General features: G+C 46.1%; 1 protein-coding gene across 7 annotated transcripts; it reads right to left on the bottom strand.

The window, feature by feature from the left end:
* Positions 1 to 214: 214 nt before the first annotated feature.
* On the bottom strand, positions 215 to 17,563 carry tle5 (TLE family member 5, transcriptional modulator). Of its 7 annotated transcripts, none has more exons than XM_035523267.2 (7): positions 17,142 to 17,563; positions 9,310 to 9,398; positions 7,691 to 7,754; positions 6,734 to 6,778; positions 4,869 to 4,982; positions 4,463 to 4,537; positions 215 to 3,788 (listed from the first exon to the last, which is right to left on the bottom strand). In XM_035523267.2, the coding sequence occupies exons 1-7, from the start codon at positions 17,166 to 17,168 to the stop codon at positions 3,561 to 3,563; spliced, it is 642 nt and encodes a 213-aa protein (XP_035379160.1). In that variant the 5' UTR covers positions 17,169 to 17,563; the 3' UTR covers positions 215 to 3,560. The 7 variants fall into 7 exon arrangements, with proteins under 7 accessions (XP_035379160.1, XP_035379159.1, XP_035379162.1 ...); XM_035523266.2 differs by having other exon boundaries at positions 215 to 3,791; positions 17,142 to 17,562; XM_035523269.2 differs by having other exon boundaries at positions 4,920 to 4,982; positions 17,142 to 17,562.
* Between the last annotated feature and the right edge of the window lie 105 nt (positions 17,564 to 17,668).

Below are 17,668 nucleotides of genomic sequence, written 5' to 3'. Positions count from 1 at the left end.
CCATGAGCCAAAGTCATTATTCGTCTAACACTCATTCACTAGACGCAGCTCTAACTAAACCGGAGAACATTTTTCTCTGATATCTTAGAATAAAAGCATAATGGAATTAGGGGCAATGTGCAGACTTAGCACAGGTATGGAGAGCAGAGCCATCACTCTCTCACACTCACACGCACCATCACTCAATCGGACAACACAGACACATCGGCACTCCTCATTTTCTCCACTGGTCTGATTCATTTTATTTGTAAGGCACCAGCAGCATTTCTTCACTGCAGAAATATCCATTTATCTCGAGTAAAAGGTTATTTTCGTGTGTTAATATTTCATCCGTAAGCTGTTGTATTACAGTTATTTTTGCACTTTAGGTTGTACAATATTCAGAAAATAAAGGAGTTTAAAAAATGACCTTTACAAAGCTTAAAATGCTTACGATGTTTTATGCAAATAAATGCAAATGACGAAGCAAAGGGCAAGCGATGATTGGAAAAGAGTCAAGGGTAGGGGTGGGGGTTAAGGGGCATCTCACCTTCTTCACAAATGCCTCCAATTGTAGAATCCTCCAAAACAAAACCTCTCAATACTTGAAATATGGATCCACTGACACAAATATTTAGTTCCATGTAGAGCAGTATAGTTACTGTATCTTACTGTCTCCATGAGACGGACACACATTTAATTTGTCTGAATATGAACTACTTATACAAACACAACAGTAGCAAGAATTTCAAAAAGAAAAAAAGAAAAACACTACAAAAAATTAAAAAAAAAAAAAGTCTTAAAAGCAAGCCACACTTATGCATGTTGGTAGGTATGCAGGGGACATTACTGTCTGTCTCTTTATTACAGTAGCACAAGCAGATCCTAAACAGACATTTCATCCATTTTTAATATCAGGTCCATCTCTCCAAACATTCTTCACATATTTTTTAATGAAGTCCCCTATCCTAAAGCCAAGGCTCCCCTGTATGAAGCAGACAGCAGGAAGCAGAGCTTGTTTTAGTGTTGTCATGACATTCTCCCCCCCCCCGCTAATTATCTGTTGGTCATTGTCAATGCCTGCCTGCCAACTGTATCTCCCCCATCACAATGCACTGAAGGGTGAAAGAGTTAGGAGTTGAAGAGGGAAAAATGACCATGAATGTATTATTTCATGCCTGCTGAGATGAACTGAATGTTGAAAAATTATGTAGGGCCCCTTTAAGAAACCATCTGACTAAGAAACAGTCAAACATGTAGTGTGCAAAGTAATAGACAATGTTCAAAACTGCACACACAGCTGGAAGATGGTACAATTTCTGCATGTTGATGATGGCAGATTAAATTTATATGGACATTTAAAGCAACACATCTAAAGACCTAAAGCACATACATTTTTACCACCAAATCAACTGAAAGTTTTATATATAATTCATTGATACAATAAATGCCACAAGCAAACTAGCACAAGATGTACCTGAAAATAGTCAGCATCTTTAAAAACAAACAAAAAAACAAAAACACACCTGTACATTGGTACTGCCATTGGTATACTGTCACAACAAAGTAAGATATGCGTTTCCATATACAAACATTATATGAATATGTATATGCCATCTGTCTGTAAGTATTAAATTTGCAGTAAAGTCCCACACACACTAAATTTAGATTCGTGTCCAATACTTAAAATATACCATTCACTTTCATTACTTCAGGAACACAATAAATCAGTTTCTTTTAATAAAGACAGGATGCACTGGACAAGAACACAAACTCACAGTGATGTCCTGGATCTTAGCTGCAGAGGAGTACAGCTATTCTTGCAGTGAGGTCTTCAAAACATTTAAGAAGAGTGATCTGTACTTCAGGTTGGTTGTGCAACACAATCTAACAGCAAACAAAATTTGACTGCAGGTAATCCATCAAATAAATTGGATTAATTCACAAATCGTTTGGGCTTTTATTTCTTCCGTTACCCAAGCAGCTCACGCAGAGCTGATTGGATAAAGGTGCATTTCATTCAGACGCGTCGCTCATCTTCTCATTCCGGAGAAGAAGGGGACATTTTGTGGCAAGGCTTGTATAATGACCATCATAGGCTGCTTAAAATAGGAAAAGGGAGGGATTCCAGATCAGAGCCCATCATGGCTGCGACAGAGCTCGCTCGCTGCACACTTACTGCCCCCTGTTGGTCAAAAGGAAGAATTTTTGATTTGGACAAATGGCGCAAAAGCTAAGGAGCAGAGGGAGAGTGGGACTGCTTTCATGTCCTTAATGCTCAACTAATGGCCTTTAGACAAACCCCATTATGAAGTGATTCCTGTTTACTTAGAGAGACTCATCGTGCTCTGTGCTCCTGTCGCTGACAAGGAAGCTCACGCTGCCTCCTCTGCCATGTGCTTTTGTGCAAGTCTATCGGACCGCTTACACACATCTAAGAGGGGAAAGTTTCTTACACAAGGTGCGTTTTCTGGTTTCTCAAATAAAAATTTAGCCCCCCCCATCATGGGTTTCTCTTACAGCATATTTCTAATGAAAACAACACATTTGCAAATGAGTGGACAGTTATAGTTAACCCCAATAATTAAAAAACAAAACAAAACGAAGATCTGCACTTTTAAGCTGTGCTGCTCCTCACTTGGTGAGGGGCTCGGCCGTGTGGCTAGTATCTCCATGGTGCCATCATGCTCCCTGTCTAAGACAGTGAGAAAGACCAACACTTTTCCACAATCCACAGACACATCAGAAAACAAGCGATCAGATATATGCTTATGAAATGGGGGAGGGGCACTTTGCTTTTCTATCCCTGTTCCTACTCCCTGGAATAGCGAGAGCAACACAGAGCCTGGGTCAGGAATGACCACGTTTGAGATCTAGACCCCCTCCCCTTTGGATGCAGGAGCGCCCTTAGCCCGGAAGAGCAGCCAGCCACTTCTGTTCGCTGCCGGCCCGCGCATCACCCGGCTCCGGTGCCAGCTGGGGCAGCGGAACCAGACCCAGGGCTGCGGCTTCCCTCCGCAAAGCTCCGGAGAAGAGGGGAACGGGCTAGCATAAGCTTCCGTCTGTCACTCCCGCTACCCCGACGGGCGATTCATTTCGGCTTAGCGCTGTTCCGAACGCGGCTAGGAGGGGGGATATGAAGGAGAGGAGAGACGCTTTAGCGGAAAGAGAAGGAGGCAAGATTAAACGGGGCTCAAAGAAACACTGGTGGTGCCTCAGTGGAGCCAGACAGCCATGCTGAGACGAGGCAAAACGTGAATTTATACGCGCGCGCGCACACACACACAGAAATGACCATACAATAGCAAAATATATAATAAAAACAAAAAGTAAACAAAAAAAAAAAAAAAAACAACAAAAAATAAAAGACTTGCATACATCAGAAAGGTGGGTTGGTGAACAAAAAGCTAGCGGAATGATCCGGAATGAATGATACTGGGCCAAGAATACAATTGCAAGGGGGACCGCAATGGAAGGCAAAAGGGGGACAGAAAGAAAAGCAAAAGCCAACGAGCCTCCACTGTCCAGCAAGCGCCGGGGCGAAGGGTGAGGGGCGAGGGGTCGGCGGGCGTGGCAGGCGACTAGTCGGACTTGTCGCCGTCCTCCTCGCGGTGGCTGTCCGAGGCTTCCCGCGCGCTCTTGTCCTCCTTGGCCAGCTGCGCCTGGGAGGCCAGGATGCTGGAGAGGGAGAAGAGGCCCGAGCTGGAGGTGACGGCAGGCAGGCCGGCCGGCTGGCCCAGCCCCAGGGGCAGCGGGGTCATGGGCAGGGCCAAGCCCTGCAGCTGGGAGAGCTGGTGGGCCTGGAGCTGCTGCTGTGGGTGAGAGGCAGAGGATTTCCACAGGCTGCTCAGCCCTCAGCAAGCCAACACGCAGGCAGCCTGCTGCTGCGTTTTAAAATAGATTTTTACGTTATTTCGTCACCTCTGCTTATCAGTAAAGTGATGGTCAGTATGCCCTTATATTCCCAGCCCTTCCCCCATCGCCTCGCCAAAACCTCTTCGAGATTCCTTGAAGACATGCGCATCGGCCTGGTTCTGGCCTGGTGCCACACTCTGACCCGGCACTAAACCCATGCTGACCCGGCACTAAACCCGTAAGCTCATTCACCTCGGTAACGAACAAAAAAAAGCCAGCTAAAGGTTTCCTAAAACAATACACCATGATGCGAGTGGCTCTGTTTTAAGCAGGAGTGTAATATTGTATTTCCTCCACTTACAGAAAGGGCATGTGCTAACAGAAGGGACCAGCAATCATTCCAAAGCATTTACTGGAACAATACAATATCTACACGGTTTAGTCGCCAAGTAGAAGCAAATAATAGAAAGGCACCCTTATAAAACACCTTTATACAACCACAAAAGGAAATTTGACACCGCTGTAACAATGTGACTGATATAAGTATACATACCCAGTGGAAATGAATGCGCACACACACACAGTGATTATACCAATCATTCGACCTTCATCATAGAGGGCAGCCTACCCGGATAATGGAGTTCATCTCTGGTGGGGTGACCTGCTTGGCTCTCTCGATGGCCCCCAGGACCTGCTGCTGATGCTGCCACACACAGGAACACATTATCATCAACAGCCATATTAGAAGCTCAGAGACATGGTGCCTTCCATTTCAGGGTTCATATGTGTGTGTGTGTGTGTGTGTGTGTGTGTGTGTGTGTATGTGTGTGTATATATATATATATATATATATATATATATATAAAAAAAACACATCTATCTCTCCATCTAAGCTCAAATCAATACTCCAATATTTACACGATGCAAGGAAAAGTCGATACATTGACTGCCTGAAGGTCTATGAGTGGAATTAGCCTAGCAAGGTGTGATGTCAGGCGAGCAGGTGAAAGAGTCTGATGACTGGGAGCTGTCACCGATAGTGTGCTCTGTGGGAGGGGTGGAGACGCTCGACTACTGCTCAGTACCTCTTGAGACAGGTATGGCAGGACTTGAGCACAGATTGCATTTAACCTCTTCACAATCTCTGCCTGCAGGGAGGAAAAAACACACATGTGCATGCATTACATGGCATATCGCATCAATTTTGATTCTGTTTTGTTTTGTTTCACCGAAACCGATGGGCGGTGGAGAGCGAGAGACGGGGGAGGGAGTGAACAGGGAGGGAAACCAACAAGCCGAGGCACAGAAGGAGAAGAACCAATAACCCTGTTTCAGTACAGCCCTGGCACACTGCCCTGGCACACTGACAGACTGCACTGCATGAAAGAAGAGCAGAAAACGGAAGAGAGAGGGAAGGAGAAGGGGAGGGACAGAGAGCTGAATACAAAACACCTGCATCTTCTCTGCATTCGTTTCTGCCCTCCTTTACCGCACCTCCCGCTCACCTCCACTGCAGCGCGCGCGCACACACACACACTCTCACACACGCACGCACACGCGCACCCGCGCGCACACACACACACACTCACTCACACACGCACGCACACTCACGCGCGCGCACACACACACACTCACGCGCGCGCACACACACACACTCACGCGCGCGCACACACACACACTCACGCGCGCGCGCACACACACACACTCACGCGCGCGCACACACACACACACTCTCACACTCACGCACACACACACACGCACACACTCACACACACACTCACACACACACACACACTCACACACACACACACACTCACACACACACACACTCACACACACACACACTCACACACACACACACTCACACACACACACACACTCACACACACACACACACACTCACACACACACACACTCACACTCACACACACACACACACACTCACACACACACTCACACACACACTCACACACACACTCACACACACACTCACACACACACTCACACACACACTCACACACACACTCACACACACACTCACACACACACTCACACACACACTCACACACACACTCACACACACACTCACACACCTGCTTTCGTGCATTTGTTTTCTTCCATACATTTCCCTCTACCCTGGCGGACAGCGCGGGGACTGGATTCCCCGTAGCACACTCCAGGCTGGGTTGCCTGTCACGGCAGCGCCGTCGATCTCTGCACCCCGTCACAAAGAGGCAGTGCCAGATAAGGCCCCACCTCAAGGGGAAGTCCGTCCTCCATTTAGCCCCGCCCCAGCCCCATGGACACCACCCACCTGCCATTGCTAATGTGCACTGGCCAAAAAATAAATAAATAAATGGACAGCTGTGTTAGTGGGATCTGCCCTGTGGCCCACAAGTGATTAGACAAACTATTTCGAATGGTTTGCGTGTACTCCAGGAGATTTTCTCCATCACTCCATAGGCCTGTGCTGTATTAGATTTGAAATGAAAACATGACTTTAAAACCGTGAGGGTAAAGTGGAGAATTTAAACTTTAATTGGCGGGGATTTACCATACAGCAATTAAAGACCATTTCTTACTACCATGAAAGCTTGATTATGCACAGTAAGTAATGAACAAACAAAAAGGGACACCTGATGGACTACACAGATTCTTTTCTTTGTACCGGTCTGGTTACCTGGACGGGAACTGTTTAAGGCTTTGAGAGAAGACCAGATATCACCTTTAAAAGACAGCACCTATAACCTTTAAACTGGTCTGATTTATGCCTTTTTAAGTTTATTTAGAATAGCAAGTTTTCATCAAGACTTTTGATTTTTGATCTTTTTAGTTATATATTAAACCATTAGATTGACTTCTACAGATCACATGGTAAGTGATGAGGGAGGGCACGTACCTGCTTGTGCATTTCAATGTTCAGTCCATAGGACATCTCATAGTACTGTGGAGAGAACAGTGACATTAGAGGAATATACACTGCAATATCACCACACACTCCTGACAGTTTAAAAAACGGTTGCTGGGAGACACAGTGGTGTCTCTGACATACACCAGACTTGTGTATACGTACGTGTGTGTGTGTGTGTGTGTGTGTGTGTGTGCATGAACAATCCTTTAGTCATCAACACTAGGTACTACATACACACGTAGAAAAACAAACAGACACATACACACCCACATGCAACATAACAAAAGCAACGACGTTGGCACCTCAGCCGGTACAAAAAACACACACCAGCGACTGCTAGTACTACAGTGAAGTAGCTAGCCATATACCACCGGTCCCTAAAGCAATTTCTGTCCACTCAACTGAACCCTCCTGCCCCCTGCCACACGCAAACAAAAATGCAACTGCAAACAAACACACACACACACACACACACACACACATACACAGCCTCGGGTCGGCCTGAAAAACGAGCAGAAACCTGATAGGCTATTAGTGGGAGGAGAGGGGGCCCTGGATGATGGCGTGAGAGCAATACTGCACAGATTAGATCAGATTAAAGTGCTGGGCGGATCAATTAGAGGCGGGATATCAGAGAGCAACACGGAGCCTGGGCCGGCAACAATGAGATTAGAGCAGGGGAGGGAGAGAGCAGAGACCGAGTGGGGCAAGGGGAAACGGGGAACGAGAGAGCGAGAAAGGGAGAGCGAGAGAGAGAGCGAGCAGTTAAAAAAAAAGTGATGGAAGGGGAGAGTGAGCAGAATAAGATGAAAGTAGTAGCTAAGGAGCAGGTCAGTATGTAGGAGGGGGGCTAGCACTGTCACACGCGCCTGGAAAGGCGTGTATCTGGGGCACAGCTCCGCCCCCATGCCCGCCCCCAGCGCAGGCCACGGGAACGCCACTTACCATGATATAATGACGCTGCATCTCCGACTTCTCGCTGGCCAGCTTGTCACACTCAAGCTTCAGGCTGGAGGGAGCAGAAGATGCTGGTTAATATCCGCATGCGCGGAGGGATCTCTCTGCTCTCACTTGGGCAGGGAATGCATCGCAAAACCCCAAAATAGCATGAAGTGTAAACAGAAGAAAAGTGTGCAGAAGCCAAGGGTCTAGCCTTAGCCTCCAGGTACACACACTGTCACCTACATGACCAACAATGCGGTGAAATCTGCAAAAAGGAAGAGCATGTTCCATATTCAAGAAAATCACATGAACAACTGCAGATATAAAGTCTTCATTTGTGTGCGTGCATGCGGTTCCCCACTAAAACACTGGCCGTGTGAGAGCACCGCGACGCTCACCACGACCAAAGTGCACCACATACGCAAAATGACCAAGGGCCCGGTCACAAACATTTAACTCAAGGAATGCTGTCGGACCCGCCACAGACAAAAAAAAATACCAAAAACAAACACGGACACGGCGTGGTTAAACAAGGTCCCTTCAAGCCGCCGGTGAGGTCCGGAGATTAGCCAGTGTTCCCTCAGCCACGACTGGCAGGCACGCATGTGTGTGCTTCCCACTTCCTCCCCACTCAGAGCTTCCACTTATTCACAAAAAAAAAAAAAAAAAAAAAAGGAAAAGAAAATGGGGGGGAAAAAAAAAAGAAAAAAAAAAAAGAAGAGCAACAAAAACAGCCCTAACATACATTCAGGGTTGTCATAGCGACCATCCTCCCTGCTGCCAGGCTACCTGTGATTGGCCATGCCAGTCCCTGATTGGCCGAGGTTGCCCGAAGCTTCCTAGGATGCTGTCTGGGTTAAAAAAAAAAGGGGGGGGGGGGAAGAACCCCCCCAAAAAACCCAACACTGATGTAGTTTTATTGCCATGCTTTTCCGCCTCCAAATCGCTCCTACTGTCGTCTTTATTTTGATTTATGTATTCCCTGATCTATTTATGCATTGGGGGGGGGGACAACAGCTCGCCGGGGATCTGGAGACCGCCCGCTGTACATTCCCTTTAAAAGGCAGAACACACAAAAAGAGGGGGTGGGGAGGTTTGTATTAAAAAAAAAAAAAAAAAAAAAAAAGAAACGCCTTGTCTGCGGAATCTCGGTTGAAGTTGATGGAGACAGATTGAGGGTCTGAATAGACACAGGAAATGGGGGGCCCTGTTCGTCTAAACAGCACATGTGTAGAAGGGGGCTAAACGCCTGCACTCCCGTCGTCATGGGAATAAGAGGCAGGAGGCTGACCGAGAGACATGGTGCCTTAAAATACGAGGCCGTCAAGAAGGCGTCCACTGCTTGCGGGACGGGGGGGGGGGGGGGGGGGTTCCTCTGTCAATCAGAACATTACATTACATTAGACAATACATCTGTGGAGAATCTTAGACCCATTTCAATGCAATGAACAAACAAACAAAAACATTTTTTTTTCGATCCTGCAAGCATGTACCGTAACAAGTACTATAATAAAAATGAAACATCGGTGCAATATTGTGGTGGTTGAAAAAACTGAGAAAGTGAACGAAGTGACAAAGAAGCAGAGGGGAGCAAGAGGAAGAGAAGAGTGGATTGGCGGCACCTGTGATATTGTGCTTGGAGGAACTGGAACTCGTCCTTAATGCGGTCGCAGGAGTCTGACGTAGTGAACTTCAGCTGCTGCGATGAAGCCTGTAATCAAAGCATTAAGAGTCAGCCAGTCAGACACCTCCACCCCCACCACTGTACCCAACGCATGGGCTGGTCCCACCACAGTACCCCGCACACGGGACGGCCCGTCCACCTTCCTGACAGAGATTAGCACTGTTAATGCCGTGCCGCTCGAAAGGAGTAATAACAGCTCTCGCCATTTTTGGGCAAGTTTGGTGAGGATTGTGGAAATGATTACATCCCGGAACCGAGGCAAAGCAGGGATCCTCTCCAGGGAGCTTACTGCCTGCAGCACAAAATAAGTTTGCGGACCTGGGAACGCCTTATCCAAGATATAAGACAATTTTTGGAAAATTCCCTGTCAGTCGTTCATCACTCAAAACGGCCGGTTACCAAATTCCAGTTGTATTACATGGGAGGGCTCGGCCGCCAGCATGATTTCCCATGTCTCCCTGTATTGAGACAGAGAGAATATTACCAGAGAAATTCCGGTTCCTACCAGAGCAGATGCCCAGGAAGAGCAGGTGCCACACTGGTGATACTCCAATAAAGCAAAAAGGAGTGTTCGATTCTCGTAGGCTTCTTTATGATTGCCATGATATTCAAGAGCAACTGTGAGAAACTACGGTCATCCCAACCTCCCCCCCACCCCACCCAGGATAGAGCCTCGACATCACCCACAAGAAAGCATGGAACCCCATCAGCTGAGGTCCAAGCACGCAGGCGAGAGCAGGCCAGCTGTCATTATTCTCATTAGTAGCCCAAAGGTCTGGCAGGGTCGTTACCTACTCCAGCAGCAAAGGGTGAAACACCTCATCACCACATCCCACTGCCGTCTGGCCTTATTCTGCCACACCAAATCCTGGGCTTTAAAAGAGGCGCAACACCAGCTGGAGGCCGGCTGAGAATCTCCACTGTACAAGCAAAGTGGGCGCGACGGCCAGGGCGAGCGCAGGAGCACAGGTGACCCGGGAGCCCTGGCGTGGACAGGAGCCAGCGGGCCCCGGGTGGGGCGCGGCGCGTGGTGAAGGCCACCAGGGCACGGTGCCCACGCAGCCCGTCATGCGCCTGCCAGGCTGTCTGTGTCAGGAAATGGAACTGGAGTTCACCGCAGTTCAAGGCTGGATGCTAAGTAGGAAATGGGCCTGAAAAATAGGCAACAGAAAAGCAGAGCATTAGCCTAAGGAAGAGAGCAAAGGTCACGGAGCGCTATGAAAGAAACATGTAGAAAAGCCACATCTCACATCTCGGAGCTACCAGGCTTGAACTGAACTGAAAACTACCATTCAGGTAGAATGATCTCACCAAAGTGAATTCAACTTTTTCCTTTCCGTTAAACACACACACACACAATTCCAAAATATAGGACAATCCCTTAATTTGATCCTTGCTATTCTGCTCTGCTCCTTTGAGATGCAATTAAAGCATTAAAAGGCTTTATGTGCTGGTGGGCAAATTGAGTGTCTTCAACAGCTAAATAGGATTCATAATTCCAGTAATTTACCGGCAGCCTACAATCCTCATCACTTAACAGAAAAAAACCACAATCAAAACACTGCAGAAAATTTGCACTAAACCTTAAAGTCTATTAAAAAGGGCAGGGGCTGGACAAACAAAACCCTGCTGCAACTCCACCTACAAAGATTCCTCTAGATTCGTCAGAAAGATTCATGTGAGATTTTTAGGATAACTACCAGTATCTTTTATCAACACTCGTATGTACGTGTTCGTTCGTTCTCTCTCTCTCTCTCTCTCTCCCCCCCCCCTCCTCAGCCCTTTAATCTCACCCTTTACCCAGAGGCCTTCCTCAGTTACACTGCACAATTATGTGGGAACCAGGGTCATGCTCTTCTACTCACATCAACAATACTTTCCTCTTTTTTTCCAGTATATTCCTACAGTAGACAAATACACACACCCACACCCACCCCCACACAGAGATGGCATTATCCCACGTCCCTACACTGAGCCAATCTGACCCGTTTTAAAGGGGATTTTTCTGATTCAACACTCCTAGTGCGGTGACTTTCCTACAGTCTCCCCCTCCCAGGAAAGGCTACGACAGCCAAATCCCTCAAAAATAACCACCATTAGCTTTCAGCTACGGATGCCTGCAGCGTAGCTGACGTGAGGACAGAGCGACGGCATGCAAGAAAAGAAAAAGACAGAGACAAAGACAGCAAGACAGAGTGAAAGCTATCAGGAGAAAGACAAGGACAGAGTGGGAGAGAGAGAGTGTCAGTGATAAATACAGAGAGAAAGAAGTGGGGAGATCAGACTATTTGTCATGCCTGGTGAGAGGAACGCACAAGGTGTGGGAGCAGCTAGCAAGTTTAGAGGGCAACGTCCGAGACCAAGAGTGGGTGTGTCGGTGGGAACCTGTGCTGCAGGAACGTGCGGATACAAGCACGGCTCCGAAAACCACCAGCAAGCAGGATGCAGATGAACTCAAACAACAAGCAGACATTCGTAGTTAAAACGGGGCATTAGCGTCCCGCGCGGCAGCCTCCTCGGGGGGGGAGGGATTTCCCCACACTAAGCAGCAGACTGCTGAGGAGCTGCGTACGCTACTCCGCTAAGCCTAGACACTTCCTTCAGTAAACAGGGATCAGAACTCACCACAGTCGCTTGGTACTGGGGGTAGGAGGGCAAGGTTAGAAAACAGGCAACACAGTGTACTACAGCTGATCATTTGAACAATGAACTAATTATAAAATGGTCCCTCAGCTGGGCATGCAAGCTCCTACAGGACAGGTCAGAAGACAGGGATGATGCTTGAAAGAGTGCCCCCAACAGACTGTGCTGTTCTCTGCAACTGCACTGCCTCTACACTCTACTACACCCCTATGAGACCTGATCTCAGAGGCAGTCACACACAAATTTATGTGCACGCGCACACACACACACACACACACACACACACTCGAACAAATATGTGTAAAGCATATGTTGCTATGACAAGTCTACACCAGAACCCTTTGGCACTGGATGACAGTGGAGGAACACTGGGGCCATGGCCTAATTAAACCAGAGTACGTCCTTCACACTGAAGGCAAAGAGAAATGCCAAGTAGGCCACCACAGTGATCCGCCCACAACCTTGGAACATGCTGTGGCTCACGCTACACTGCATGAAGCGGAGAGGCTCCGGAGGGAAGTGGGTGTGCCTCTGTGTCAGGAGGTAAAATAAAGTATCGCACTGTGCGACTAGATGCAGGTGCAGCCAAGAGAAGTAAAATGAAAAACATCACTTATGTAAGTCAATATTAAAACAACAAATGTGTGTACACGTGTTTTAGGGCTTACAATTGTTACGGCATCATAAACGAGTCTAAAAATATAGGTTTCACAGTAGCTGGGTATCAACTGCCCACTTAAATACACACAAGGTGGTGGTGGAAATTAGTAGTGTGACTTATTACAAAATCTTTTAATACATGCCAATCCAAACCAAAATGACAAGCAAAAAAGATCCAAACACCTAATTGTTTAGTTTAGTTTTTTTTTTTTTTTTTTACCTGTGGTGCAGAAAGGTGATCATGTCCACATTTTTCAGGCTTAATTGCCTGTGCTTATTAATTAAAGGGTAAAAGAGAAACAGACTGGCCAAGCAGTCATTTTTTATTCAATTAGACCTGGTCAGGACGTCAACAAGTTGAGCTCAATGCACCACATTGCCATCGGCTGTAATTTGACTTGGGCTCTCATTTACAGCTGCATCGGGAAACATTGGTTTGCACAGACATTAAAGAAGATGGCCAGGAAACTATGTGAAAACCATCAGCTTTTCTGACAGTTGCACAGGTGGTGGCAGGCTCCAAGACAGAGGCTTTCTAGGAGTGGGGAGAATTTTAGCGGGGTCGCAGACAAGCTGTGGGGAAAAAAAATGTAACCCTACATGTTTGTATGAAAGTTACAAACAGGAGAGGTAGTGGTGTAATGTGTTCATGTAGTGGATTACTCCCAATCCAGAGAGAGTGGGTCGCTCCAACATTTTTGGGAAGCTGCTGGACAAAAATGGGATGAATTCCATGGGTGCAAGGAGCAAAAAAATGAACAAGTAGATGGTAATAGATGGAAATGTGTGTAATCGGTGTTCCCAAAAGGCTGACGGTGAGGTAACCGCCCAATCGCACACTGTGACCAACCGTGAAACCATGACACCGTAACAACCCTAATTGTGTGTGCGTTGCCGTGAGTTCAGTGGGGATTAACTTCCATGCTGGGGGCTTATGAGAAGAATAAACAGAGCTGGTCCCTCTTTACTCAGGAGGCCTCAGTGAAGCATTCCACTGCAGCACCCACCTCTACTCACAGACGATGGTGCATTACGATAAAAAGGTGGTGCAAAAAGCCAGAGAGTAGGAGCACAACAGGAGCACAGCAAGCAATGGGCTGTCTCCACGTCACAAGCAGGGATTCCAGCAAAAAAAAAAAGAAAAGATCCCTTTACTTAGCTAGGTGATGCCTGTGTTTTCAGTTACATTGCATGGGACGGAATCTAAAGGATTTTTAATTATTTCTTTAATAATTAAGTATTTCTTTATTGTTTAGAGGACACTGTGTAGAAATCACACCAGTTTTCTAATGCAGAGCTGACTAAGTGTCTTGTTACTCGAGCATAACGTGCTCAACCTCCATACTTTCCTCTGGCTTTTAGTATCAAGTTTCTACACAAACGTCTAATGGTTCTGGGCGACATATTCATACAGCCTACCAAAAGTTACCCGTCATAAATTCCACTTGTACGTAATTTTAGGTTCAATGATCATTGAGCGAAAAAAACAAAACTGCTAGAACCTTTACACTGCCAAATGTTCAGCTACCAACTGCAACCTGAAACTGTTACTGAACAACTTACTGAGAGATACTGATGGAGTATCACACAAGAGCAGAACGCACAACTCAGCGTTCATCAGAGCAGGCAGCCTGCAGCCTGACCATGCCTGGCCCCAGGTCGCACACGCTGGACGCGCGAGGATCACCACCCGTAAAGCAGGCAAGGCCGACGAGCTCATATGCCGCTGTGACTAAACGCAGGAAAACCAAGAGTGGGCATCTCAAAGATCTGCCATCAACGGTTTAATGCAGCCAAGTGGGTGAGAAGTCCAGCTGTCTGAAGGCAAAGCAGATCACCACTAATAACAGCCACGACCCCATGCCGTTCCTCCGGAACACGGACATTTATTAGTCACAGGTTCAAAAACAGCCCACTGTCTTGCTACTACCAACATTCTACTACCAACTACTGCTCCTACCAACATTCATTTTTGATGGCCTTATTTTGTAGAATGGCTTTGAGCATAGTATCCTAATGGGAAAATGTCCATTATTCATTATGGCTTTAAATAAATAAACAAACATATTTCGGTCCCATCCACAGAAAAGGGGGTATTTTTATTTCACCTTTAAGAAGCAATCTGAAATGGCAATCTGAGAATTTTCTGCACACCTGGTGAAATCCTAGGGCATTAGGATACTACCAACCAGCACACACTAACTGCAAAATGCTAATCATGGCACAGCTAGCTAAGGAGATAAGGACTTGCACAAGGTTTCAGTATCAGTGTTGGCTTCCGGAGGGGAAGAGAGTCAAATAGTGCAGGCAGAGCCTTAGGGTATGTGCTTGAAGGGGGGTGACACAATTGCATCTGGGAGCCATTCAGGTCAGTCTCTGTAAACACCTTCTCCGTCAAGAATGGTGAGAAGTCGTTGCCATGGAGTCACACTACCGTGGCAACGAAGTACCCCTCTGCCTCATCTCCCCTAGCCAGGACCGAAGGCAAGCTGTAACTGAGCTGGTGATCCGAGAGGCCCTACAACTCTTAGAAGCAGGCCAACACTGTCTGAGCCAGCAGACCTACACCGACCAAATGCGTGTTGCTTTTAATTTGGCCATGGCAGCGAACTGTTTGGGGAAACGTCTGTTCAGCACCCAGGGTATCTGGTGTGTGGCAAGTAAGCATTTCAAGTTATGAACAGGTCTGATTCACTGCTCCAATGAGTCACAGGGTCATTGCATGTCTTGTGATCGGTTGTAAAAGAAGCAAGCAAACAAAGACCAGAGTTAGTGCTGTCTGACAAACCGCAGGCAGTTCCACAGAGTGTGCTGAGACTATGTATGGAAACAGAATAAGAAAAAAACACCCTGCACACTGCGGTGATATCCAGAGAAGGGTTAGCAGGAAGCTGCCTTCCTGTATGTGTGGTGCACGTAACCAATTGAACTCTCCAATCTGCTCCACAGTCAAAGCAAGCAGACATCATTACAGGCACTCACAGTAAACAGATTCAGCAAGACTACAAGGACCTACTACCATTGCAATATGAAGATGGTTGTCAATGGGAATCCAGTATATTAATGACCTTTGCTGCTTGACACTGACCAAAAAAAAAAAATCTATGGTTACATTATTCAACTCTCAAGACTTCAAATCCCATGAGGTATATGGGGGAATGAGGTAAAATCAAGAGTAAACATATCTGTCTTTTGGGATGATTGGACTAAAAATATCAAACATGAAGGCTCTTCTCCTCTACTGAAGAGCTGCCATTTTGTAGAGACAAGGTTTCATATAACATACAAAATGTTTTGATCTTTCACATGTTCTGAGAAGCCCTTAAGTTCTCATACTCTATTTTTTTCCTATTTAATGTTTACTCACAAAGTGTGTTACAGTAACAGCCTGGCAAATTTCATAATACTATTTTCAGGCCACATCACCCAGCCTATTCTATCTCAAAACACTCATTATTTCATCCAGCAACGTTGAATGTATTTGTTATAGATACGCATATCTCTGTGTGTGTGTGTGTGTGTGTGTGTGTGTGTGTGTGTGTGTGTGTGTGTGTAGAACACATCAGAATGGGCATTTAACACTATTATGACTAAAAATCTCGTAGCCATATCAGTGATAATGTGAAAAGGTAACCCACACAGCAACCGACACCGTGGATTTCCTTAATGCAGTGCACCTGCTGTGTTACTGCCTGTCAAAACCTTACTAAATTAAACCTAACCCACTGCTAAAAGTTTAACTACATAGATGAATACGGACTAACAATATTAACTGTATATATTCACAATTAACTTATGGCAAAAAAAAAAAAATCTATGCACACATGAAAATCCCTCAACGTAATCAATCTAGTGAACAAGTAGGTAAAAGAAATTCAGGTTTAGGATACTTGCCATTTACAATTCTGTAGAATAATGAAAACATGAACTTACGTGAGCCAGATGAATCCCCTCAAATTCACAAATAAAGGTGTAGACACGGGCAGCTAGCTAGGTAAGCTAGCTAACTAGATGTCTAGTTACAATATCTATTTAACAATCATAAGATTTCTTTTGAATTTGAATATAAATCGTCACTGGCAGCTATAGGCAATACATTGTTTTTAAGCGTGTATGAAATAAGCGTTAACAGTTGGTAGCTGTACTTTGTGGATTTAGCTAGCGCTCGAAATAAAAACGTTTTAAAAAGCACGGCTTTAAACATGACTTGATTCTCATTCGAGAATGCTGTAGGATATCCACATCGCTAGCTGTACAGCTGCCCAATTCACGGAATTATGAAATGATCATCATGAAATAACGGGAGTAATGACAAGTTCACCTGGAAACTAGCTAAGCGACCCTAGCTAGCGAAGCTATCTCTCCATCTTAACAGGACAAGACGGTCAGCTAGCTGACTAGCTTTGTATGCTAATGTCATTTGCTAGTTCTAAGTACACCATCAAGAAATCAGGAAAAAACACTTACTGAGTGCCTGGATTGTGGAAACATCATGACAGTTTCTTGTCTGGCGCTATTTCCTCAGGTACTGCGTGGACCTTTCGCAAAGCAGGCAAAGCTTTCTTGAATGTTTTTCTTCTTTGTTCGTCGCGAAGCGAGCTATCTGTGCCAGCTGTAGCCGACGGAGCTGGCTAGCTAGCCCGCTAGTGTGGCACCGAAATAGGTAACGTCGTTCGCCAAAGCAGCCAGCTTGCTCCGATTACGGCTCTGTCTTGTAGATTTCTCTTGAGGTATCATTCGGCATGAAAAAGAAATCTATCGAGGTGTTTGAGTCCTGTTGGGTTTTTTTTTTTCACTTGTGAGGTGTTGACAATAACCATTTGGGTTGTCTACCAGCTCCCTTTTTCCTGGCGTTTGCCTACTCTGCGCCCATAGGTTTACAGGATTGGTGGGTTGTGAACTATGATGAAGGTGCCTGGATGCGCAGACCCGCGTATTGCCAGCACACCATCATTGCTCTTTATAGTTGAAAACGTGTGCAAAGTAAAATAGTA

This window comes from Electrophorus electricus, chromosome 26 (assembly GCF_041902795.1).
Source record: "Electrophorus electricus isolate QZ-2024a chromosome 26, ASM4190279v1, whole genome shotgun sequence".
NCBI classification, from domain to species: Eukaryota; Metazoa; Chordata; class Actinopteri; order Gymnotiformes; family Gymnotidae; genus Electrophorus; species Electrophorus electricus.
Note: the sequence above shows the minus strand (reverse complement) of the source record. Positions and strands in the feature narration are given on the sequence as shown.

Bases quoted from the DNA above. Each gene is read 5' to 3' on its own strand.
- tle5 (XM_035523266.2), bottom strand. From the start codon at position 17,168: ATGATGTTTCCACAATCCAGGCACTCA. The intron at 9,399-17,141 runs GTAAGTGTTTTT...CTTTGATTACAG, and splicing joins TTCCACAATCCAGGCACTCA to GCTTCATCGCAGCAGCTGAA. The intron at 3,792-4,462 runs GTAGGCTGCCCT...TCTCACCCACAG, and splicing joins AGATGAACTCCATTATCCGG to CAGCAGCTCCAGGCCCACCA.